The sequence below is a fragment of the Clarias gariepinus genome, chromosome 21 (assembly GCF_024256425.1).
Source record: "Clarias gariepinus isolate MV-2021 ecotype Netherlands chromosome 21, CGAR_prim_01v2, whole genome shotgun sequence".
In the NCBI taxonomy this organism is placed as follows: domain Eukaryota; kingdom Metazoa; phylum Chordata; class Actinopteri; order Siluriformes; family Clariidae; genus Clarias; species Clarias gariepinus.
The window spans coordinates 4,194,169-4,220,423 of record NC_071120.1 but is presented as its reverse complement, the minus strand read 5'-3'; the positions used below and the strand labels follow the sequence as shown (position 1 = coordinate 4,220,423).

The 26,255-nt window shown below is 37.4% G+C and overlaps 1 protein-coding gene across 2 annotated transcripts; it reads left to right on the top strand.

The window, feature by feature from the left end:
- Positions 1-276: 276 nt before the first annotated feature.
- LOC128509322 (patr class I histocompatibility antigen, B-1 alpha chain-like) lies at positions 277-25,608 on the top strand. Of its 2 annotated transcripts, XM_053481002.1 has the most exons (10): positions 277-415; positions 16,108-16,164; positions 16,524-16,587; positions 16,686-16,757; positions 19,485-19,745; positions 20,753-21,025; positions 24,466-24,747; positions 24,830-24,976; positions 25,186-25,212; positions 25,320-25,608. In XM_053481002.1, exons 3-10 carry the CDS (start codon positions 16,578-16,580, stop codon positions 25,322-25,324), a joined length of 1,077 nt encoding a protein of 358 aa, XP_053336977.1. In that variant the 5' UTR covers positions 277-415; positions 16,108-16,164; positions 16,524-16,577; the 3' UTR covers positions 25,325-25,608. The 2 variants fall into 2 exon arrangements, with proteins under 2 accessions (XP_053336977.1, XP_053336978.1); XM_053481003.1 differs by lacking the exons at positions 277-415; positions 16,108-16,164 and adding an exon at positions 16,172-16,320.
- Positions 25,609-26,255: the final 647 nt, after the last annotated feature.

The window sequence follows — 26,255 nt, the reverse complement described above, 5'->3', positions numbered from 1 at the left end:
TATTAATTGTTTTACCGCGCTCCGTAGAATCTCAGTGGTACGCGCATAACCCTTCGCGGACGAGACTTTTCCTAAATGCGCGTTTCCTGTGTGGTTTTCACGGGAGTGGAGCTAAAAATAAAATAAAAAAAAAACTCATGCCATTTGAGGGAACCAAAAAAAAAGTCATACGATTATTGTGATGCGTCTGATTGGTCACGTCTGATCATGCGGTTGATCTTCCGGCTGCATGTTTACAAGAAAAAGTTGAAAAAGTAACGATTCGAGTGAAGACACGCTGCTGAGCTACAGGGGGGAGGAGAGCAGACCGAGTCTCTGACGGACAGAGGACAAGACTGCTGATTCTAAAACGGCATCGTGTGAGGAACTCATTTTAGTGTGAGGGAAAATACCACAAGCTCAAGAAACAATGACGGTAAGAGATTTTTTATTTAATAGATTTTTTTACACGTTTAATTTAAAAAAATTAAACATGTTACGTTTTTAGCGTGAAAAGATTAGAAACGTAATCACTACGCCGAAACTCGCAATGAACCGTACTTTAGTGATGGGTCGATCATGAACGATTCGTTTCTTTTTATTCGCAACAATATTTTTATTGATTTTAAACAGGGATCTAACAGAGTAAACATGTAATCTTTCAATACGGATTTTATAACCCCCTTATAAACCCTATAGCACCCACCCCACCTCTCCCTAACTCCAGACCAGTTTTACATGCATAAGAAAGGCTAGACGCCAGGCATTGAAAAAAAAAAAGAAAAGAAAAAAAAAAAAAGAATATGGAGCTGGAAGTTTTTTGGTTCTGCATGCAAAAAAAAAAAAGGGAAAAGAAAACAAACAGTTAAATAAGAAGAGATTAAAACTATACATTTATATGTAAAAGTGAACTCGGGACCCCCGCACCTGTTGGAATTTTAAGTCTGGAGAACGGATTGAGTAGTGGATCTTCTCCAGGGACAGACAAGACATAATATCTCTGAGCCACTGGGCGTGAGTGGGTGACGTGGCATCCTTCCACTTGAATAAAATAGAACGCCCAGCCAGGAGTGTCGCAAAAGATAACAAACGCTGTTTAGCTGGAGTTAGACACTTGTCTTCCTCTCCAGTGATACCAAAGAGAGCGATCAGAGGGTCTGGTTCAAGGTTTCATTTCAATATGTACGACAAGGTTTTAAAAACATCCCTCCAGAATTTTTTCAAATTTTGGCATGTCCAGTACATATGAATAAGAGACGCTGTGCGCTGGATCAATGTTTGGATAGAAACGGGAAGATCCAAAGAAATGAGCCCTGTGTACAACCTGAAACTGTAATAAAGAGTGGCGGGCACATAAGGAAGTTGAGTTGACAAACTTAAGAATTGATTTCCAAGTATCATCTGATAGTGACAAATTCAAATCTTTCTCCCAAGCAGATTTAATTTTACACAAAGGGGTGTGACTCAAACCCATCAATCCACCATAAATAGTGGATATTAGGCCTTTACGCAGCGGGGACAAACAGAGGAGATTATCTAGAATGTTTGCAGCAGGAGCCTCAGGGACATTTGGTATTAAAGAGTGAATGAAGTGTCTTACTTAAGGGTATCTGAAAAAATGAGAGTTGGGTAGGTTAAACCTTTCAGAAATCATGCAAACCTCTGATCAACGAACAGATCTTTGCAAAGCTTGATACCCTTATTGTACCATTCCTGAAACACTGAATCATGTAAAAAGGGTTGGAAGAGATGGTTAGAGACAATGGGACTGGTAAGAGAAAAGACCAGGAGACCGATGTGCTTTCTGAACTGAGCCCATACTCTTAAGGTATGCCTAATAATTGAATTATTATTTATTATTATGATTAAATTGAGAAGATGGGGAGTACAGATCCAAGGAGTTCAGAGACAGAAAGGTTTTTGACAGAGTCTATCTCCATTTCCACCCAGGCAGGCCTCTAAGGTTGGTTATGAAAATATGCCCAAAAGATAACATATCGAATGCTGCCTAGTAGTAAAAACGAAGATTAGGTAGAGCCATACCACTGTCTCTTTTAGATCTTTGAAGTAGGGACTTATTCAATCATGGATGTTTACCTTTCAGGCAAAGATCTTCAGCTCTATAAGTGAATAAAACAAAATCATTTTTGCTTTAGCATTGGAAACAATATTGTATTAGGCTAACTTTATTAAAGATTATTCACTTTTGTTTTCTTGTATTCGTTTTTTTGCACACACGCATCTTTAAATTTGAACAGAAAATAATAGTGGGCTGGTAAGAACGTTATTTTTCCTATAACTTAGACGGCTGAATGAAGTTAAATATACACAATAAATTAATAATTGCCTTTGCTTTACATTTGATCATTCATGTGTAAATAGATTTTTCATTACATATACTACCATATCATATATTTGTGTCTAATACTGTTTTATTCATATTTTACATTACATGCAGTTTGTAATTTACTTGCGATTGTACTTTTAAAATGTAACCTACGTATCTACAGTATAAGCATATTTAACTACTTCAGCAGTGAATGAGAATTTGGTCAGTCTGGCTTTTAGATAAAGTTCTTATTTGATAAAATTTTATTATTTAATTAATTATCTTATTATAAACATGATTTTTATTCTCTATATTCTTGTCGAGTATAGTCCTTCAGAGCAAGCACTGTGTCAGAATATTCTGTGGAATCTCTTCTCACCTTTCATTCACGATATTATTTACTACATATATTATTTCTCTCTCTATACTGTATATTCTCTCATTATGACTTGAACAAATGTTATATGTCTGCATTTTATCAATAAATCGCACGCGTTTATCATCCTTTTGATCATAACGCTACCTTTAGTTAAGTGAAAGTGCGAGTCTTTCATGCCTCTGCTGCAGCTCCGGAGCCGTGCTCCTAGGTGATATATTTTTAGACTGATAATGTAAGAACGTGTTTGTTTTTGTGCTCAAAATACACCTTATTCCCCCCCCCCAACAAATTATTTCGCTGGATCCATCTACCACCCCCCACGCCTGAGGTGGAACAAAGTGTCCGAGACCAAGCCCGCTGCCATGCTTTCCTGGCCGAAAAATGTTTTTCATCCAAAGTGATTTGCAAAACAGGAGCCTCCTCATACTATAATAGTTTTAATACACTGATCTGTTTTGATTAGATTTAATATTGTAACATGATTGCTTCACAGCTTCAATATACTGTAGACTGCATGATGTTTGTTAGTGGATTAAGTTGGGGGAAGGTTTTAGTATGCTCTTGACTCAATCTCTTCTCGCCATCTCTTCCCCCCCAATGAGGTGCAAAATATAATTTACATGTAAAAACTGGTTCGACCGGTGCTTCACCATTTTCACAATCTTGTCATTAGTTAGTTTAATATGCTATTTTCCAACTAAAAGATCAAGCTGAAGATGCTTTTTTACTTATATTTCTATTTAATACAATCAGACCACGTTTTCATTACTGTAAGGTTTTTGATTAAATGGTTACATAGGCAAAAATACAGATTAAGACGGATTACACTTTAATTTGTGTTTTGTACATCTACTACATTCCAGTATGTCCACCCTGATTCGTAACCACGACTGGAAGAACTTTAAACAGTCTATTTATGTAGTTGTTACATATAGTATCTTTTAGTTCTTCAAACGAGAACTTTTCTATGGCAGCAATTAAATTGGTCTTTGTAGTTGGTTTTGCTGTTTTTCTAATATACTCTTTCATTGCATGCCATACCATCTCAATGGGATTTATATCAGGGGATTCAGCTGGAGTCTTGACCCAATTAATGCCCTCTGCGGCAATGACTATTCTTGCAGCAGTGTGCTTCGAGTCATTCTCCTGGAAAAACGGTGGTGAACTCCAAATGTTTCCCTAATGTATGGGGCGGCAATTTTTTTTAGGATAAATTCCTCAAAGAAAGACCGATCTATTATCCCTTCAAATATTGCTATCGGTCCTGGTCCAAGCCTGGATATTGCCCCCCAAACATGAACTTTCAAAGGATGCTTTGGTTTTGGTTTAAACACACGTCTTCCTCTTTTAAAGGTCCTACACATCCCATTTTTCATTAAATGTTAATATCATCTTTAGGGTCCCAATGAAAAGTTTGTATTATACGTTAATTAAAAAATTCAAAAGGATTGTGTAAAAAAAAAACACTACTTTTACCTGGTAAAAACAACCTGCAACCTGTTTCAGTACATGCTAATTTAAATGCTCATGACCTCTGCTGAGCCCGCCCCCCCAGTTCTAGGGGGCGTGTGTTCACAACACACGTGGGGTATAGCCACGGAAGTGTAGTCCAGTGCGGGCAATGCTTTGGACTGCATTACCCACAAAGCATTGCCCACAACGCAGTGCTTTGTGGGTAATGCAGTCCAAACTGGAAAACGCTGGAATATAGAGCCTGAGCCTGTTTTTTTCAGTCGTTTTTGGTTTGATTTAAGTACGGAACCTACGCGGAAGTTTGTAATATCGCCTGACAACGCAGAAATGAAAAGAATGGACATGCATCGACTCGATTTGTCTTTCTTATCACTGCATGGGCATGAATTAATGGGCTGTTGCGCTGCCGCAAACAACAACAGAAACCGGAGAAACTTACCGAGAGAGATACGGACGCGATGTGTTTACTGATGTGTTTACATGACTTCTTAATCTTCGACAGACATCGTTATAAACCATCTAACGTTACAAAGGTAAGCATAATATAGTTTTCCGACTACGTACACAGTTTGCAACTAGACAGTCACCCTAATGCATTGTTTATTATAAACAGGCGATTAGGGATTATATAGAGACGGATGTACATAGAGAAGAAGCCATAACTATGTTCTATGAGAGTCTAAGTTAACTTACACTCCGCATTCATCGTGATTATTAGAAAAGGCGATCTGCAAAGAGTCATAGTAAAAGGAATTACACTCACCGAGCCTGGTGAAGATGAAGCAGGAACACGAAGCGTTAGTACAGATCCGATTTTCAGGAGCAGCTTCCTAGTAAAACCTGCTTTACATTGACCCGCGTTTATAAAGCAGTCTGGTGAAAAATGATTATCGCAAACATGAACGCATTTAGGTAAATCAGCGGGGATGTTAGCTTTAAAAACTAAATTCAGCCACTGCGTCCTCAGTGGCTCAGATACCTAGCCCTAGGTAGGTACCCTAGGTCACTAACCCTAGGTAGTGAATGACGACTGCTGTGTTCGCTATTACACCCAACAACTGTACACAACACTCGCTTAGGCGCCATTTTGCTCCAGCGGCGAAAAACAATGGCCGACGGCTTCTTCTCACTCGGGGCGGGTCTTTGCTAAAACACCAGTGTCAATCAACTTGTGTAGGAACGGCCTCTTGTGGTGTGGCGTCACAGTGACAGGCATTTGCGATTGGCCTGATTTCAGAAGGGGGATGTTATTGTAATAAATGAAAAGAAAACCACTGGGCGGCTCTTTATCATCGTAGAGTGGTTGTGTACGCACTCTCCTAACACACAGTTCAGTCCAAACGGCTTAAAAAAGTGCATGTAGGCCTGTATGACCCCTTTAAAAAGGCCATCGTGGCAAAACAATTCAAAGTCACCGTTGTTTCATCTGTGAAGATCCCGTCATCAAACAGTTCTTTCTCTTCGATACATTTTTGAGCTTGTTGCTTTTGAAGCTCTTTATTTTTGTCTCGGATCATGGGACAGTTTTGTGTTTTCCCATACCTCCATCCAAGTTTTTGTCTGACACTGCTTATGGATCGCACGCTAATGTCCACACCAAAGTCACACAATACAGACTCATGCGGTATTCTGGTTTTACCGTCACGGTGGCGACATTTGGGTTTGTGCGTTTGCTGGCTTCTACCGCTGAGTGGCGCTATATAACTATAGACTGACGCCTCGGGCATCAGTTCATTCTCTCAAGAATTAATGAGCCGCGCTCCGTTAGAGCTGCACATAGTAGCGGATAAAAAAAAGGGAAACGTTGGAGTTAAACGAATTCATAATCACAGTATTAAAATTACAGTACAAATTTAGAAATTAAATTAAATCTTATAAGGATCGAATGTAGGCAAAGTAAACGTTAACACAGTGAGCCTTTAGATTTTATCATGTGTAATTAGAAAAGCTACGCATGTATGTTTTTCGTTATCTTATTTTTTATTTGTTCTTTAAATTTGTAGTAGATTTATTAACTGAAATAAACGAAAATAAATTACCATCAAAATTAAAACATTGTCAGGCCGTGCTACTGCGTCAGCAGATGTCGATGTGTTTTGCGTTATTATAAAAATTAAATGCAGTAGGCTGTTATGATCATCATATTGTTCTTTAATAAATAATAAAAACATTTTAACAAATTACATTTTCACATCCCAGCACCCCCGTTGCGCTCTACCACTGCCGGCGAAAACCTTATAAAATACAAGTGAAACATTAAACGAATTTATCATTACAGTACTAAAATTACAGTACAAATTTAGAACTTAAATATAGGGGGGGTTTTTTTTCCATTGAATTTAAGCAAAGTAAATGTTAACACAGTGAGCCTTTATATTTTATCATGTGTAACACTCGCGTAGCCAGAAAACTCTGGCTGTGTGTATCAGAAAACGTGGGTGTTGTCAGATTAATTGGCAAAACCTATATAATAAACCTATATAAGCTACATAGCCTTTATAAGACTTTACTTTTATTTAAGTGCACGCACAATGACGACTAAACGCTAAGATTTTGTAAAATAATGAAAGCAAACAGAGATACAGCGCTATTCTGTATCGGTTTCTGTGAACATAAGCACGTCAGAAAATAAACCGAAACTCCATGTATACTCGCCTCACAGACGTGAAAAATATATACTTATAGAAAGCAAAATGTCTGCTTTTATATAAACTAATGGGGAAAAAATCATCTTATGTAATTCGTATGAAACGTGGATCAGTACAGCGCATCCACTCACAGCCGAAACAAAAATACATCAACTTATCAACGAATTATTAAAATGGCCAGTCAGTTTCCTTGCTGTTTTCCCCGACGCATTAATAATCATTAGTCTACAGTACTTCTGCCGGTGCGGTGTTTCTTATCCCCACCCCCGTTAAAAAGGTGTATTCAGAGGCTCGCCCGCGAGAGGTTGTGCGCGCGCGGTCCACTACACAGCTAAAACATATTTGTATATTATGACTGAAATAGGAAGGCGGCTCACATCGGCGTGCGTTTCGCACAGCGCCGCAAAGACAGCGCTTATTTAACACGTATAAATGTGTGTTTGTTAGATTTCACTAAAAGGCTTATTCACAACCACATTTCAGCCATTTACACACATGCATTGTGCTGTGTTGTTGTTACACACTTTCACTTTTCATCTCCACTTTGATCAAAATGCTCCCGATATGAGCCGACACAAACAGCTTCGAAAAATCAGATTATCTATCTATCCTAAAGAGAGGCAACATATACTTGCTGATTAAACACTGCATTTTTTAAGTGAAAGCGCGCGATGTGAGCAGCTTTAATTATTAATAATTAAATAATTATTCAATGCTGGACATAAACAGTTAAAATCAAGATGAATGTTATTCTTTAGATTATTATTATTATGTTCTTTTGCTATTTTGGGTTCAGCGTTAAATGATTATTTTAAACTTAAGCACCTCGTGTAGATTCATGCCACAAGTCATTTTATCACACAAAGATCATTATGTTGTGCTCGGACCACTGACTCCAAAATTTACATTTTTACCGTTAAACTAAAAATGTTTTTACAAGCCCTTGAGCTGTTGTTTGTGCTATTTTCTTTAATAATAACAATAACAGTAGACAGAGAGAAACATAGAGTCTGTCTAAACAAAATTAATTGCAGCCGTTTGCAAAATGTCCCCTTGCGCCACCTGGCGGTCATTTCCCAAATTATTTTTAATTGTGACTGATTTATTTTGGCTGTTGCCGTTTGCCGCGACAGAGTTCGTGGCAGTCATAGACATTCCGCGTGAGTAACCACTGTAGTTGCTTTTTCACCAATCTTGCAGCCATTTCATCGTTTAGATCAGTGAGGTTCTCTATGTCTGAGACAATGTCCCTAAAAACAAGAGAAAGATATTAAATATTTGACACGTTAGGCAAAAAAAAACTACAAAAAAACTACTGTTGTGTCATCAAGTTAAATAACTTACGAAGTAATTGTGCGAGGATTACGTTTGCGTGCTGTCTTTTCTTTGTAATGTCTGATTGTGAAGAGGGCTGCGTGAACACCAATAGAATTCAGATGGTGATGTATTTCTCGAGTGGAACATCCTGTAGATCTCACTGTTCTGATTCTTGGGAATGAATCTTGCTGATCTTTGTCATTTTAAAATGCTGTTATAGTCCATGTGGATGCAATGCAGTTATCCTTAAGATTTCATGATGTCACTGGGGGCGTGAATCATATGACAATGGGTTGGCGATATTTTAAATATATGTGATATATTAACAAGTGCTACGTACGTACATAGAGCTTAGTACAGACACTATAAAAAGTGCTACACCCACAAAGTAGGTTTTACATACTTTAAATAGTTGCAAAGTTTATTTGTTTTAGATTAAAAAGTACTCCGTCTGTAGTTAAAATATATCCATTTTAATATAATAATATATTTTAAATAAAACATTTGCAATAAATTAAGTACAGTTGTTTATTTTATGTGGTTTTTGGCCTGAGTTTACTCATTTTCACTCATAGTGTTGCTACTTTGTCTACTTTTATTTTGTTTGACTTTTTTCTGGAAAAAACAGTTAAATATCGATTATAATGTTTAAACATTATCATCTGTTTTTTGTAGAAACTGTGTATGCCCTGTATGTTCTGTCAGTTTGTTCACATACTCACAACACAGTATAGAATTTAAAGCAAGTATTTATTTATAGGAAAAACAAACAGTAAATAAATCAAACAGTGCTTGTTGCACAACACCTTAAAACAGAGGAAAACTTAATCGTTTCTTTCTGAGTAGTTCGTTCATTCTATCTTTTATTTGCTTCCAGTCCTGGGCTGTGGCGTGAAATTCTTTGCAACAGCATCAAAAATTGCTTAACGCACGTTGTGGGGCAAAGCGTTTTCTCCCCTGGAACCATCGAAATTCACCAATCCTACCCAGTCCTTATAGACGCAAAAAGGAATTAACCGTTTAAACGGATGAACAGCAAAACGATCTGCTCTTGGTTTGCCATCTGGTCCTGTTGAATCCAGATACATTCGTTGCTCTGTCTCCAGGGGAGCGTGATTTAAAGTTATATCAGGTTGGAGTACTCCCTGTATGAGAGACCAATGAACATGATAATGTGAGGCGTTTGTTGGTGTATCAGGCAGTCTCAAACAAAAGGACACAGAAGAAAATTCCAAATTTTCTCGAACTGGTGTGCAATCAATCATCGACATATTTGTTGCGACGCATCGACTGCGTTTGATTGCGAGTCCATTGACGAAGTGTGTTCCGATAGAGTTTGCTGTCTGAAAGTGCAGTCAACGAGGGGTGTAGAGGCTGCTAATAGAAAATCTAGACTTACATCTGCATCATCCAAGTGTCCACTGGCTGAGGTTGTTTTCTCTTCTAATGCAGAATAATGAGGAAACGGTTCATTTTCATCAGACGCTAGAGTGGAAGTCTCCAAAAGAGTCGACATCAATGTGGGAAAGCCGTCTGTGGAGGTGCCTGTATCTGTTGTCGGCGGCCGAGACTGGTGTGCTTTTTTAAAAAAATAATTTCATACTGTAGTGTAGCAAACATCGACATGACACTATTTATATGTAATAATACATACCATACATATGCATATTAGGAAGGAGAGTTACGGCAAAAACGTTTTAGTCATTAAAGTTGTTTGGTCATTAAAGTCGTTTTAGTTGTTTAAGGTTATTATAATGCATGATTTAACAGTAATATTTAGATTATAAAGTCAACACTAGTTGTGAGATTTCCAAAATAAAGTTAACAATATTGACTTTTTAATATTGTTATTATAATCATGCAATATAAAGATTAAATCATTTGCCAAGGAGGAATTTTTACTAACACTAGATTTACTAACCCTGCGCAAATGTGCCAGGCCAGGCCTCACTGGTAATGGGTGGTTTGCACAACAAAAGTCAAGTCGCTTTTATTGTCACATTAACACTGGTACCGTACATGTGAGTGAAATTCTTATGTGCAAGCTACACAAGCAAAAGTGGTGTACAATTATAAGAATAAATACACATATGGATAATACAGTAGTATAAATATTGTGCAAGTATTATCGGAAAAAAAATACAAAATTTGAGTACAAGTATACATATATACTCACATATACACATATATATATATATATACAGTGGTGTGAAAAACTATTTGCCCCCTTCCTGATTTCTTATTCTTTTGCATGTTTGTCACACACAATGTTTCTGATCATCAAACACATTTAACTATTAGTCAAAGATAACACAAGTAAACACAAAATGCAGTTTTTAAATGATGGTTTTTATTATTTAGGGAGAAAAAAATCCAAACCTACATGGCCTTGTGTGAAAAAGTAATTGCCCCCTGAACCTAATAACTGGTTGGGCCACCCTTAGCAGCAAAAACTGCAATCAAGTGTTTGCGATAACTTGCAAGGAGTCTTTAACAGCGCTCTGGAGGAATTTTGGGCCACTCATCTTTGCAGAATTGTTGTAATTCAGCTTTATTTGAGGGTTTTCTAGCATGAACCACCTTTTTAAGGACTTTGACTAGGCCACTCCAAAGTCTTCATTTTGTTTTTCTTCAGCCATTCAGAGGTGGATTTGCTGGTGTGTTTTGGGTCATTGTCCTGCTGCAGCACTCAAGATCGCTTCAGCTTGAGTTGACGAACAGATGGCCGGACATTCTCCTTCAGGATTTTTTGGTAGACAGTAGAATTCATGGTTCCATCTATCACAGCAAGCCTTCCAGGTCCTGAAGCAGCAAAACAACCCCAGACCATCACACTACCACCACCATATTTTACTGTTGGTATGATGTTCTTTTTCTGAAATGCTGTGTTACTTTTACGACAGATGTAACGGGACACGCACCTTCCAAAAAGTTCAACTTTTGTCTCGTCTGCCCACAAGGTGTTTTCCCAAAAGTCTTGGCAATCATTGAGATGTTTTTTAGCAAAATTGAGAAGAGCCTTAATGTTCTTTTTGCTTAAAAGTGGTTTGCGCCTTGTTAATCGCCTTGCAGGCCGTTTTTGCCCAGTCTCTTTCTTATGGTGAAGTCGTGAACACTGACCTTAATTGAGGCAAGTGAGGCCTGCAGTTCTTTAGATGTTGTCCTGGGGTCTTTTGTGGCCTCCTGGATGAGTTATCTCTGCGCTCTTGGGGTAATTTTGGTCAGCCGGCCACTCCTGGGAAGGTTCACCACTGTTCCATGTTTTTGCCATTTGTGGATAATGGCTCTCACTGTGGTTCGCTGGAGTCCCAAAGCTTTAGAAATGGCTTTATAACCTTTACCAGACTGATAGATCTCAATTACTTTTGTTCTTATTTGTTCCTGAATTTCTTTGGATCTTGGCATGATGTCTAGCTTTTGAGGTGCTTTTGGTCTACTTCTCTGTGTCAGATAGCTCCTATTTAAGTGATTTCTTGATTGAAACAGGTGTGGCAGTAATCAGGCCTGGGGGTAACTACAGAAATTGAACTCAGATGTGATAAACCATAGTTAAGTTATTTTTTTAACAAGGGGGGCAATCACTTTTTCACACAGGGCCATGTAGATTTGGAGTTTTTTTTCTCCCTTAATAACGTAAACCTTAATTTAAAAACTGCATTTTGTGTTCAATTATGTTATCTTTGACTAATAGTTAATGGTTTTTGATGAGCAGAAACATTTAAGTGTGACAAACATGCAAAAGAATAAGAAATCAGGAAGGGGGCAAATAGTTTTTCACACCACTGTATATATATATATATATATATATATATATATATATATATATATTACACATACACATATATACACATATTTACACATACACACATAAGCATACATGTATATACCCATACACACACCATTGTGAGAGTGTGTCTACTTGTGTATAAATGTATAAGGAATGTTCCGCAATGTATGTAGTGCAAAAGGCAATTATGTGCAGTATGGAGTGCATAAAGTGGCGTAGTGACTATAAAGTGACAGTGTGAAAGTGACAGTCTAGTGTCAGTGGAGAGCTATTGGTCAGTGTTCAGCAAAAGTATCAAGCTGAAGAACTGTGAAAATCTCAGCAGGGGTGAATAACACCTCGGGACTTGCACCAGAAAAAAAAAATGCAGACTATTTTTACTCACAATAATATATATATATATACACCATAAATCCTTAGTGTTGATTTAACACTTTGAGTTTATTACAGGCCGACTGTATTAATAAAAACACTACTGGTGTTAATTCTACACTGAGGTATTTACACTGTATAGCATTAATCGGTTTCCATTTAAAAAAAAGTTTCGCTGCATTCACCTGTCCTCACACAACTGTTTCCTCCACAGATGAGATGAAACGCTGTTTGCCAACATTAATGTGGTGTGTATTTTAGAAAACACGGTTACAACAACAACTGTGTGTGTGTGTATATATATATATATATATATATATATATATATATATATATATATAGATAGGTAGATAGATAGATAGATAAATAGATAAATAGATATTTGATTTATTTCACAACAGAGTCCGTCACATAAAACAGACTTAGGATTTACTGCAACAGTTTTGGAAAAGCAAATAAAAAATGTCTATTCACCGTTGTCCTTCAGTGTCTTGAAAAGCACCTGGTGAAGTTGGAAGTTTACACCAAGTTTCTTCTTCGGGTTCGGCCAAAGTCGCATGCCAAAGGCAGGCAGGCAGGCAGGAAGGCGATTGCATTTGATATAAAAGGTAGAAGGTCATCTGCATAAAGGGAAACTTTATGTTCTTCTCCCTGCCTCCAAATCCCAGATATATCCCTACAACTGTGGAATGCAATTGCTAGTGGCTCATCGGCAAGAGTAAAAAGTAATGGCCTAAGAGGACACCCCTGACGAGTTCCCCGCTGAAGGCTGAATGGTTGAGACTGCTGAGCCTTTGTCAGAACTGAGGCAGTAGGGCTTGAATATAATAATTTAACCCAAGTGATAAAACTTGGACCAAAATTGAATTTTTAAAGCCCTTAATAAATACTCCCATTCCACACAATCAAAAGCCTTTTCAGCATCCAAAGAAAGGACACTCTCAGGGATCCCCTCTGATGGTGTGTACAGGATATCCATAAGGCGTCGAATGTTAAAGTAAGAAAAGCGATTTTTGACAAAACCGGTCTGGTCCTCAGATATAATAGAGGGTAAAACATTCTCTAATCTACGAGCCAAGACTTTAGCAAGGATTTTAACATCCACTTTGAGAAGAGAGATTGGTCTATATGAAGAGCACTCTGTTGGGTCTTTATCTCTCTTTGCTATGAGGGTGATGCGAGCCTCATTAAATGACGCAGGCATCTTACCTTGCTGAAAAGATTCAGATAAAACCAAAGCTAGCTTTGGTGCAAGGTATAAGGAGAATTATTTAAAAAAACTCTGCAGGGAACCCGTCAGGACCCGGGGACTTACCAGATTGCAATGATGAGATAGCTGAACTGATCTCCTCTTGTGATATGGGCTCTTCTAATCTTAATCTAGAATCAGGGGACAGTGTTGGGATAGCTAATTGAGTCAAGAAATTCTCAACTGAACTATGGTCCTTAGGGAACTCAGAAGTATATAATCGAGAATAAAAATTCCTGAATGCATCATTAATTTTAGAATGGTCGGTAGTGATGGTACCATCCTCCATCCGAATTTTTGTAATGTGTTGCTGTGCTCTAAATCCTCTTAACTGACTAGCTAAAAGTTTCCCAGATTTGTCACCATGAATGTAAAATTGGCTCCTACTCTTTAATAATTGACGTTCGATAACATGTGTTGAGATGAGTTCAAACTTACTTTGCAATTCTACACGTTTTTTTATACAGATCGGGGTTTTTAAATAAAGCATACTGCTGATCAATTTCTTTAATTTGGTTGATTAAATCTTTTCGCTCTTTATATGCCTTTCTTTTCATATTTGCAGTGTATGAAATTATCTGTCCCCTGAGGTAGGCTTTCAGAGCATCCCAAACAGTTAAACATGACACTTCAGGTGTTTCATTTGTGTTTAAGAAAAAAACTATCTGGTCTTCCATAATTTTTTTCAATAATGATGAATTAAAGCGCCAATGTTTATTAATTTAAGGAAGATTGGGGAGCTTTATAGACATAACAACTGGTGCATGATCCGATATCACAATGCTCTGATAAGCGCAGGTGTTAACCATTGGGATCAGTTGATTATCTATGAAGAAATAATCAATTCTGGAGAAAGTATGATAAACATGTGAGAAAAAGGAGCATTCTCTCTTTTTTGGATTAAGGAAGCGCCATATGTATGAGATACCAAAGCTGCAGAGATAGGACTGAAGTAGCGTGGCGGATTTACTCAGAGGTATAGGATTGGGAGATGACCTGTCAAGTGATGGATCAAAACAGCAGTTAAAGTCCCCTCCTAATATGAGAGAGTATGAGCTCAGATCTGGTAGAGCAGAAAAGAAATGTTCAAAGAAGGAAACATCATCATAATTAGGGGCATATAAATTAGCCAACACTACATTAGTATTACATAATTTTCCTGGAACAATGATATAACGACCATGTATATCCGTAATAACATTATGATGCTTAAAAGAGATGTTTGAACTAATGAGAATTAAAACCCCTAGCTTTGACCTGAAAGGTCGAGTGGTAGTGCTGCCCTCCCAAACGCAACATAAGACGAGAATTATCAGAACTGCAAATGTGAGTTTCTTGTAAAAATGCGATTGCAGTGTTAAGTTGTTTAAGGTGTAAGAGCACCTTCCTTCTCTTGACCGGATGGTTTAAATTCTTAACATTCCAGCTCACAAAGTTTAAAGAACTATTCATTCTCCCTGAGAGAAGATGCAATTATATTACATTTAAACATTTTTATTTTAAACTTTACCTTTCTCTGATCATAGTCCCCTCAGTTATTAAGACAGAAATGTCAGTAACCATGGAAAACTCAAATAATTAAAATGTAAACATAAGTCTAAAGTCACAATAAACATGAAACAATTATCTCTTAACATTTAAGGTGCAAAATGAAAGAAAATATAAGAAATGCTTAATAAAGTGTAATAAAATAAGTGCATTTTCTGCTTTTGAATAGGAATCCAGCAGACCAGCATGAGACAACGACATGGCGCAACCAAACGTGATACTGTTACATGATTGACGTTAGTGTATCACTCCCTACGTTGCTAGGTTACCAGAGAGCGAGGGCCTTTGTTAATGCAACTGTAACTGGCAATCGAAAGCGGACCAGAAGACTAGCAGTTAGCCCTTGTAGCGTGGACGGTAAATCCAAACGCGGAAATAGCGCGAACAGGCAGGATAACCACGCGAGTCATGTTATCGGCATGGGCAGACTCAATGACTGAGCAATTTGAAGCGCCATCTTGTCTCCTTTTATACTTCCTGAATTGCGACCGTAGTACTTCAGGGTCCTAGTGCCGGTCACGGAGCGAGTGCGCATGACAGCAACCAAACTAGCTTCGCGACCTCTGTTTTCTTCCGACAAAGAATAAAAATGATCGAACGTTTTATCGAACACATTTTTTATTGATATCGATCACGTGTCTATCGCGATACATATCGTTATCGTTTTATCGCCCAGCCCTAAGCGTCAGCCTTAAAACAAAAGTGTATAACACAGAGCAACCTATTAAAGATACACCGTGTACACTGGACTAACATAATACTGGCTTTAGAGATCCCCCACCCCTCCCTCACACACCCCACTGCCCACAAACAAACAAAGATAGCTGCTAACAAACAAAGCCTTCCATTCTTCCATTTTTCACCCAACATATATTTATATATATAATGTGTATATATGTATGTTAAAGCCTTGTATGTATGTACGTATGTATGCTACCTACAGTATGTACTGTATGTGTAGCTGCCTGCTTCTGTGTGATTATTAACTTTTTCCAACGCTGATAAGAAACTTGTTTACATTTCTAGATCAAACATAGGAATGTGGGGGGAAAGGCATCCAGTAGAGAGACAAGTCCTTCACTAGTAAGTATGGAAAGCAATATAAGACTAGTTTGAATCCTTTCATGATGATTTAAAATGGAACTTTAACCTTGGATCATTTTGAGTCCACTTCTGTAATTTGTGGATATCCTTTCCATCCTCTCACTTATAACCTTTGTGAGCCTGTCAGTGGTAAAAGTAAGTTGTTTTCACTGATGTACATGCTGTTTGATTACATTGCATTACATTACCTTTACCATATGTTTTATTAAATACGTTTTCGAGTACTTTGACGATCTATTCAAAGTACAGTTGATTATCTGTTTCTCGGTCAACAGAGAAATAGATTAGCTTTTTTTGAATCTGATATCCTAATGTGTTTCTTTTCTTCTATCTTCCAGTCCACCATAATGCATCAAGGAAGAAGTTAAATTTAACTCACAAACTCTGCAGTCATGCCTTGTGGTAAATATAAAGGATTACTGTATAAGGGACTTTGGGGGCTTTTTCATGTACAGTACATAATGGTAAATGTTTAACAGTAAATTTATGTGTTTTGAAAGTCTACAGGTTAAGATGGCGGGCTGCGTTATTACCTCTGCTTTTTATCACACATGTTCATCTTTTATCAGCAGGTGAGTTTATAGTTAAAAAAAACTATCAAATAATAAGAAAGCTGTATGATGTAAGTGTTTGTCCGAAAGTAAGTCTCTATAAGTTCTGCATCCCACACTAATTTTGATATTTGAGTTTATTGGATACATCTTTCAGCTGTTGATCACAGAAACACATACTTGTGCTAAATATGACTAGAATGACATCTTTTTCAAGGTAACAATGATTTCCACTGTAGATTTAATGAATACAGTTTAATATCCAACTTACTAAATGGCAAAGTGACAAAAAGGGACTTGTTCTTACATTCTGTTTCACAGCTCCACCTCAAATACAGGCCTTACAATCAGTTTATTCCGCTAGCCATAACTTAAAATGTAAAATGTCGGTCTATTAAATACAGACTCATAAATAAATAAACAGGCAGTTATACAGTTAGTATAATTTACAGGTAACAGGATTGAGATATGTTATTGATTATTTATATTCAATTAAATTGAATTTTATTTGTTTATCGCTTTTAACAATTGTCATTGTCGCAAAGCAGCTTTTCACAATCAAAAGAATTATTTATTATGGAATGTGAATTTGTATGAATCAAAATGGTCAGTTTGTCCCTGGTGAGCAAGCCGAGGGCGACAGTGGCAAGGAAAAACTCCCTGAGATGGTAGTAGGAAGAAACCTTGGGAGGAACCAGACTCAACAGGGAACCCATCCTCATTTGGGTGAAACAGAAAGCAGTAAATGATCTGCATTTATACAGTGTGTAGGGTGGGAGGCAGTTCAGCTATAATAGCTGATGTTAATTGATGTTAATATGGAGTCCAGGTAGTTATTGAAGACCCAGGTAGACTTGTAAGAAGTTCCAGTCCTGAACTATCGAACCGTCAAGTCCCCAGAGAAACAGTTGCCAACACCAGTCGAGGCCAGAACCATTTTCTAGGTAGAGAGAATCATTCCCAGACACCAGACGCATCCCAGAGAGACACACGGGGCATCCATGTGACGAGATCTTCAGCCAGAAGCGGGGCACCAGGATGGGTCAGACAGGTCCGGAGGGCAGAGGGAGTCTGGATCACTGGCAGCTCAGGAACGACATGTGTAGCTCGACAGAGAGAGAGAAAGAGTGAAAGGGGGAGACAGGAGGAGAGAGGAAAAAGAAAGAGGGGGGGAAAGAGAAGAAGAGGAGAGATGGCAGTTAGGTATGGTCACAGTCACACAATGTATAATGTGAATGTATATTAACTGTAGCGTGCAAGCAGAGACTCCGGCAGGACTAACTATGACATCATAACTAAAAGGGAGAGCCAGAAGGAAACACAAACATGAGGGCTTCCTGACATGTAAAGCAAACAATCACCTCACCGTCAGCAAACCTGAGTGATCAATGAGAGTGAGGAAGACAGCATCCAAACATACCAGTTCACCATAATACTCTACGTCCATGAGTCCCCCAGATCTGCTCCTTTACCTATGGAAAATCTATTTATAAAAATGCTTGGCTAAATAAATAGGTTTTTAGCCTGGACTTAAACACTGAGACTGTGTCTGAGTCCCGAACACTATTTGGAAGACTATTCCATAACTTTGGGGCTTTGTAAGAAAAAGCTCTGCCCTCAGCTGTATTTTTCATAATACGCGGTACTAACAAGCAGCCTGCATCCTTTGATCGAAGTAGGCGTGGCGGATCGTAAGACACTAGCAGTTCGCTCAGGTACTGCGGCGCGAGACCATTTAATGCTTTATATGTCAAGAGTAGTATTTTAAAATCAATGCGAAATTTCACAGGGAGCCAATGGAGTGAAGATAAGATAGGGGTGATGTGCTCATAACTTCTTAGTCTTCTTAGTCTTTTATTATCCTAATATAATATAATAATACATGTAATATTATTTATTAAATGGCTAATTAGTAACACATTTTTTATGCAGGGAATTTTTTATTTGTAAAATAAGTAATTTTGAATTAAAGGTTAAAACATTAAACATCACAGCCATGGTTATTATTTACTGGCAAGTTAATAAAAGGATTAATTATCCAACCACAAGGTTAATGAAATGATGAATTAAAAATAATTATTAGAAAAATTTACTAATTTAAAACAAAAAAAATCAATAGATTATTTAATTAATAAATATTTAAGGTATTGGAGTTCTAAAAGATGTTATTCTAAAATGTATGTTTATTTTTCCCCAGTTAACACAATATATTTAATTTTTAAAGAGCATGTAGAATATTTGAATATTAGTGACAGTTTTAAGTTAAAATAATAATAACTTAAAATTATTCAAAATAACTAAAAGTAATAAGATAACAACAAGCCCAGAACAAAATGTATTTAACTCTTTTCTTTAAAAAAAAATCTATTGCTATTGCATAAAATTATATCTAATAATTATATAATATTGAGAGCATGCAAGTGAGTGTGTTCATTTGTGTGTTCCCAAATACACACACTTGTTCTTTCTCTTTCTCTGTATAACACACAGTTGCAAAAACACCAGAGATCCAGTGGGCAGTTGAAAAAAAAGGACTTACTTACTAATTCTTACATTCTTACATTACTAATTCTCTGCTCGTCTCCTGCTCTGTGAAATAACATTTGGAGAAATGATCTGATGTTAGCAAACTAATTAGCAATGTTGGCTGTCTTGGTAGCAAACCTATATTATTTATTTTATAAATATTTTTTGATTTTGTTTTTTTGGGGGGGTAAATTTTATAGTTTAATATGTGATTAATTACAGACACTCTGCAGTACCTCTACACCGCCTTCACACCTGGAATACATTTCCCTAAATTCACTGCTGCTGTTCTGGTGGATGGAGAGCAGGTTGTGTCCTATGACAGCAACATCAGTAAGATGATCCCAAAGACGGAGTGGATGAAGAAGATTGAAGCTGATGATCCAGGTTACTGGCACACTGAGACACGGCGTATGATTGAGCAGCAGGACTGGTTACAAGACTTTGTGTATCGTGCAAAGCAGAGACTTAATCACACAGAAGGTAAAATATATTCAGGCTTTTAGCACTACTACACACTTTGTTACTATACAAAAATTTACCTTCAGAGGCAGTAGACTAAAATTGTGATGAGACTGTATAGATACAGTAAGTGCTTTGGTACATTCTGACTATTCTCAAATGACTGTTATGATAATAGTGCTTCAGCACGCAGTACAAGCTAACAGTTTTCACAGTTGTAGACTGCCTCAGGCCGAAATCATGTGAGAAAACTGGCTGTTCAGGTTTTGAGCCGTTATTTACGTAACCCTGGTCTCTGCTTTGAAAGATGCTCTGTTAACAGAGAGTTCAGATTCCAAGTGGTTACATTAGAATAGTAACCAAGATGGTTGTCTTCCTGCTTTGCAGACCAATGGTGAAGTCTGTCACCAAGAACATGAGTGCACCGGAAGTAACTGGGGGTAAACTTCAATACTTTTGTTTCGTGCGAAGACGCATTACAAAGTTCTGCAGTACCACTGAGCTAAATCAAGTTGGTATCTATTATTACCCCCGCCAAAGGAATTAAAATAATTATATATAAATAAATAAATAAATAAATAGCTATATGGCTAATTGTAACTATCCAGCCATTCCTGGGGTAAGAAATGAAGTTTAAATTTGTAACTTTCATGCTTTACACAAATTGTATCTTGTGATTAAATGTGAATCCACAGAAAAAGAACAGAACAATACTGATGTGCCACATAAAGTTTTGCATTTCGGTTGTATGCAGTGGTTATTTTAATTACACCAGATACAGTATTATATCACCACAGTCCCTGTGGCTCGGTCTCTGCAGTTTATCAAAATACATACAGTAGTTACTCAGTACCCATTATGAGTTAACACATAGTTGTGTAGAATCTCACATAACAAGAGATATTAAATGTTCTTTCACAAGTTGTCTCCTGTAACACTGTTCTGTTAAAAAGAGTAGAAAAAGTTAATATAATGATTTTAATTAGGTGTAAATACAAAAGAAACTCATCTAAACTGTGTGTGTGCAGGAGATCATATACTACAGAGGGTGTACGGCTGTGGGCTCGATGATGTCATCACTGGAGGATATGATCAGTACGGTTATGATGGAGAAGATTTCATCAGTCTAGATCTGAGAACTGGAACCTGGACTGCAGCTAATGATAAAGTGAAGAGTTTTATAAACCACTGGGATCCTGAAGGCGATAAGGCTGAACACTGGAAGGACTTTGTGAAGACAGACTGTATTGATCAGTTAAAGAAGTTAGTGTCTTACGGGAAAGAAACTTTGGAGAGGAAAGGTAATGTGTGTGTCTGAGCCATTTTTGATTTTTGAGATCATAAAATCACAAATAAAGCACGTGATATGCAGTGACCACAGCAGTAAGACACAGTGCGGGCCAGCAACAGCAGTTGAAAATCATGTAGGTCTCGTGGGTCCTGAAATAATGTATTCATTTTACTCTTACATTCTTTAAAGGGATCATACAGAAACAATTTTCATTAAATGTTAATATGATCTTTAGGGTCCTAATGAAAAGTTTGTATTATACGTTAATTAAAAATTCAAAAGGATTGTGTATAAAAAACACTACTTTTACCTGGTAAAAACTAGCTCTGTTCTCAGCAACCTGTTTCAGTACATGCTAATTTAAATGCTCATGACCTCTGCTGAGCCCGCCCCCCCAGTTCTGTGGGGCGTGTCTTCACAACACACGTGGGGTATAGCCACGGAAGTGTAGTCCAGTGCGGGCAATGCTTTGTGGGTAATGCAGTCCAAACTGGAAAACGCTGGATTATGGAGCCTGAGCCTGTTTTCTTCAGTAGTTTTTGGTTTGATTTAAGTACGGAACCTACGCGGAAGTTTGTAATATCGCCTGACAACGCAGAAACTAAAAGAATGGACATGCATCGACTCGATTTGTCTTTCTCATCACTGCATGGGCATGAATTAACGGGCTGTTGCGCTGCTGCGAGCAACAACAACATAAAGCGAAGAGAGATACGGACGCGATGTGTTTACTGATGTGTTTACATGACTTCTTAATCTTCGACAGACATCGTTATAAACCATCTAACGTGACAAAGGTAAGCATAATATAGTTTTCCGACTACGTACACAGTTTGCAACTAGACAATCACCTTAATGCATTGTTTATTATAAACGGGCGATTAGGGATTATATAGAGACGGATGTACATAGAGAAGAAGCCATAACCATGTTCTATAAGAGTATAAGTTAACTTACACTCCGCATTCATCGTGATTATTAGAAAAGGCGATCTGCAAAGAGTCATAGTAAAATAAATTACACTCACCGAGCCTGGTGAAGATGAAGCAGGAACACGAAGCGTTAGTACAGATCCGATTTTTAGGAGCAGCTTCCTAGTAAAACCTGCTTTATATTGACCCGCGTTTATAAAGCAGTCTGGTGAAAAATGATTATCGCAAACATGAACGCATTTAGGTAAATCAGCGGGGACGTTAGCTTTAAAAACTAAATTCAGCCACTGCGTCCTCAGTGGCTCAGATACCTAACCCTAGGTAGGTACCCTATCCAGTGGCGAAAAACAATGGCCGACAGCTTCTTCTCACTCGGGGCGGGTCTTTGCTAAAACACCAGTGTCAATCAACTAGTGTAGGAGCGGCCTCTTGTGGTGTGGCGTCACAGTGACAGGCATTTGCGATTGGCCTGATTTCAGAAGGGGGATGTTATTGTAATAAATGAAAAGAAAACCACTGGGCGGCTCTTTATCATCGTAGAGTGGTTGTGTACGCACTCTCCTAACACACAGTTCAGTCCAAACAGCTTAAAAAAGTGCATGTAGGCCTGTATGACCCCTTTAATAAGAATATAAGATTTTCTATAGCTATAACACTCACCCTCTGGCAACCGACTATGATCCACAACTTAACCATGCATGTCTACATCTTCAATGCAGACCGTTTTAATCTGCGCTTTTTCACCACAGACAGCCTTATTTTTTTCCTTCTAGGGTGCATCTCAATAAATTAGAATATCGTCATATTGTTGATTTAATTTTAGCAATTTAATTCAAAAAGTGAAACTCGTATATAAGTGATAGATTCAATTCACACCCACACATTTATATAGGTGTAAGCCATAATCATCAAAATTAAAAGAAATAAACACTTGAAACTTATCAGCCTGTGTGTAATGAACTTATATGAGTTTTACTTTTAAATTTATTTATTGTTTTTTCTCGCAATTCGTCTCCCGCAGTGCCACCAAATCTTGCAAGCACCATTCTAGCACCACTCTATATGCAATATCAAATATTATGTGCAATATAAATCATGGGTGCAATAACATAAATGGACAATACACTAAAAGAGACAATTCTGCACCTTTCAGTACAGTCTGTATTTTATTATATATATATATATATATATATATATATATATATATATATATATATTAAATGTGCAGCCACTGGAAAAACAATTTTCTTCAGGATTAATAAAGACCTATCTTATCTTATCTTTAGAATTTAAATAAATGTGATGTGCTTCACAGAATATCCACCAGATGGCGCATAGTAACACATTATCCAAAAGCCAGACCAAATTTCTCGTTCAGTTCTCCCATTTGGGTTGTTAAATATGCTTATACTGTAGATACGTAGGTTACATTTTAACAGTATCAAACATAAAAAAACAACAACTTTATAGTGAATAAAACAGTATTAGACACAAAAATATGATATGGTAGTATGGACATTAAAAAAGCTATTTACAGGAGTGCACTAGTGTAAAGCAAACACAATTATTACTTCATTGTGTATATTTAACTTCATTCAGCTGTTTAACTTATATAAAAAATATTGTGCATACCGGTGCATTATCATTTTCTGTTCCCTTCACGTGTGTGCAAAAGGACGAATTACAACAAAGAATACAAAAATGTATGATATGTTAGCCTAAAACAATATTGTTTATATATTGTGTATATGCGCTTTAAATATACACTAAACAATAAGCACGGCCTTTTGCAAAGTGAAAGTGAGTTGCATGAGCACGCTTTTCGATCAAAAGGCTAATAAACGCGCGCGCGCAGATATGAGCAGATTTATTGATAAAACTGCAGGCATACTCCCTCCGAAATGCAACAATGGAACAATACAACACAAAAATAAATGCTATTCGCTGAATACAATGCGACAGCATGCAGAATTATTACATTTGCTTTCGCTATAAATTCTAAAAGTGCTACATGATTAAACTTGATGCATGTGTCGTTGACCCACAGTAAATCTTGCATTTGAATGGAGTATTGGGTTGTGTGAAGACACAGGGACGGAAAATTAAAAGGAAACAAATGGAGTTTGTTGTGTGTTTTAAAACCAGTGAAAATTGCAGCACTTCTAGATAAAACATAATACACCTTTTCATAAATAATAATTAATATTTAGACCTTTACGCTAAATATTTCACCTAAATATTACAGATTAAAACAAATAAAGAAGACGTGATGGGGACAAAAGGTCTAGGAAGAAAACGGAGACATTCGTTTTCGTTATTTTACAAAATCAGAATATATTGAGTAAATTTATGAATTACACTTAAAAAATATCAAATCCAACTATGAAGATGAACCAAACTTAAACTTTTGCAAGGCACTGTACACAGTAATTAAATTTTCTATGCTTGCATCACACACTTGTCCACACAGATAAATCTGACAATGTTGTAATATTTTTGTCTCTGTGTGTCTCTGCAGTTCGTCCCGAGGTCTCAGTGTTCCATAAACACTCTCCTTCTCCAGAGATGGTGTGTCATGCTACAGGTTTCTTCCCCAAACCACTAAACATCACCTGGCAGAAGGACGGAGAGGACGTGCATGAGGACGTGGATCTCAGAGAGACGTTACCCAACCAGGATGGAAGCTTCCAGAGGAGAAGCATTCTGAAAGTCCCAGCTGAGGAGCTGCAGAAACACACCTACACCTGTGTTGTTCAGCACAGCAGCTTGGAGAAGGAGTTAGTGCGAGAAGTACCAAAAGGTCCTAATAACCTAGAGCTGTAGAGAGTGAAAGCTGATTTCTTGCTGGGGCAGATAATAAAGACTCTGTGCTGATTTAACAGGTGGAGGATCAGCTGGAGGATCAGTTGGAGAATCACGAAGAGGACCAGATGCAGGATCAGATGAAGGACCAATTGGTATTCTGGTTGCTGTATTTGTGGTTCTTGGCACCATTGCTGTAATTGTGTGTCGTAAGAAGAAGAACTCTGGTGAGAGGAGGAAGGAGGCAGATGTGAAGTTTTTAGAGAACAGATTTACACTTTCTAATTCCTAAAAGGGGATCTGATGAATATTTTGCTTCTGTTTAAGTTGAACTGATAAATTAGACGAGACAATAAACTGATATTGACTAATTGTCTTGTGAAAGCAAATCCAGTAGACAGATTTATTATTAACTGTCTGTCCATCTGTGTTTCAGGCTCCAGACATGATGTACCCAAACCCTGTAAGTGAACCTTTATGATCCATAAATGATGTTTAAAACCACTACATTATTTATACATAGTGTTTAGTCACTTTGTGATGGATGTAAATGTTTTTCCTCCAACAAAGTGTGACTGTGTGCACACGCACTAAGGCGGAGCATGGGAACGAGTATCCAAAATTCCACAGTGCAAAAGGGAGAGAAGAACCACTGACTCAGTTGTGATCATGTGACGCTCATCAACCCAAGTTACTCACAATCTAATGTTCCACTGTCGTTGATGGTTACAGAGTTTGTAGAAATAATTCAACGGTTAAAAGCTAAAAATAATCTGCTGATCTTTAAAGGTCCCCTATTATGCCATTTTAAAGGTTGCTAATATTGCTTAATAAGTCTCTTAAAACAGGTTTACATGTATGCAAGGTCAAACACAGTCCTTGGGACCTGCATATGTGTGTGTGATGCATTTTACCCCTCGGGGCTTGCCGTAGATAGGAATGCGTAAAAAAGTTTGAGTGTTAGAGTTCAGTTTTGGTGAATGGTGGAGAATAAACAGTTAAAAAAAGGATTTTGTGTGCTCTCGTTTTTTATTGTTTTTTTTATAATACAAAGTGTTTCAGCGAACCCGGCATGAATGCTCGATCACATTAACAAGAGTGTGGTAACGTCAATTGTAAGATGGCGGGCAAGTTGTTTGCAATGTAGAACGTGGGCGGACACTATGCAAATATGTTACGGAGTGATGTGGATCCGTAACAGAGAAAAAATAGAATTGCTAACGACACGTTTAGGCAAATGTGAGCCGACTCTTCTTTTAATAGAAATAACTTCATTTATCGTGCACTGTCAGCGTCACAGATGCAGATATTTTATGTTCACATACAGCTACATGACGCACTGCATGAAAGAAAATATTTTTTTTTAAAAAGCATAATTGGGTCTGTTTAATGTAATCAGTGATATTATTATTATTATTTTTATTTGCGGTTGAAGCCCACGTACATGTTTGTGTGTCTCTCTGTACAGCAGAACTCTTTGTCTAAGTTATTAATACAAAGAAATCA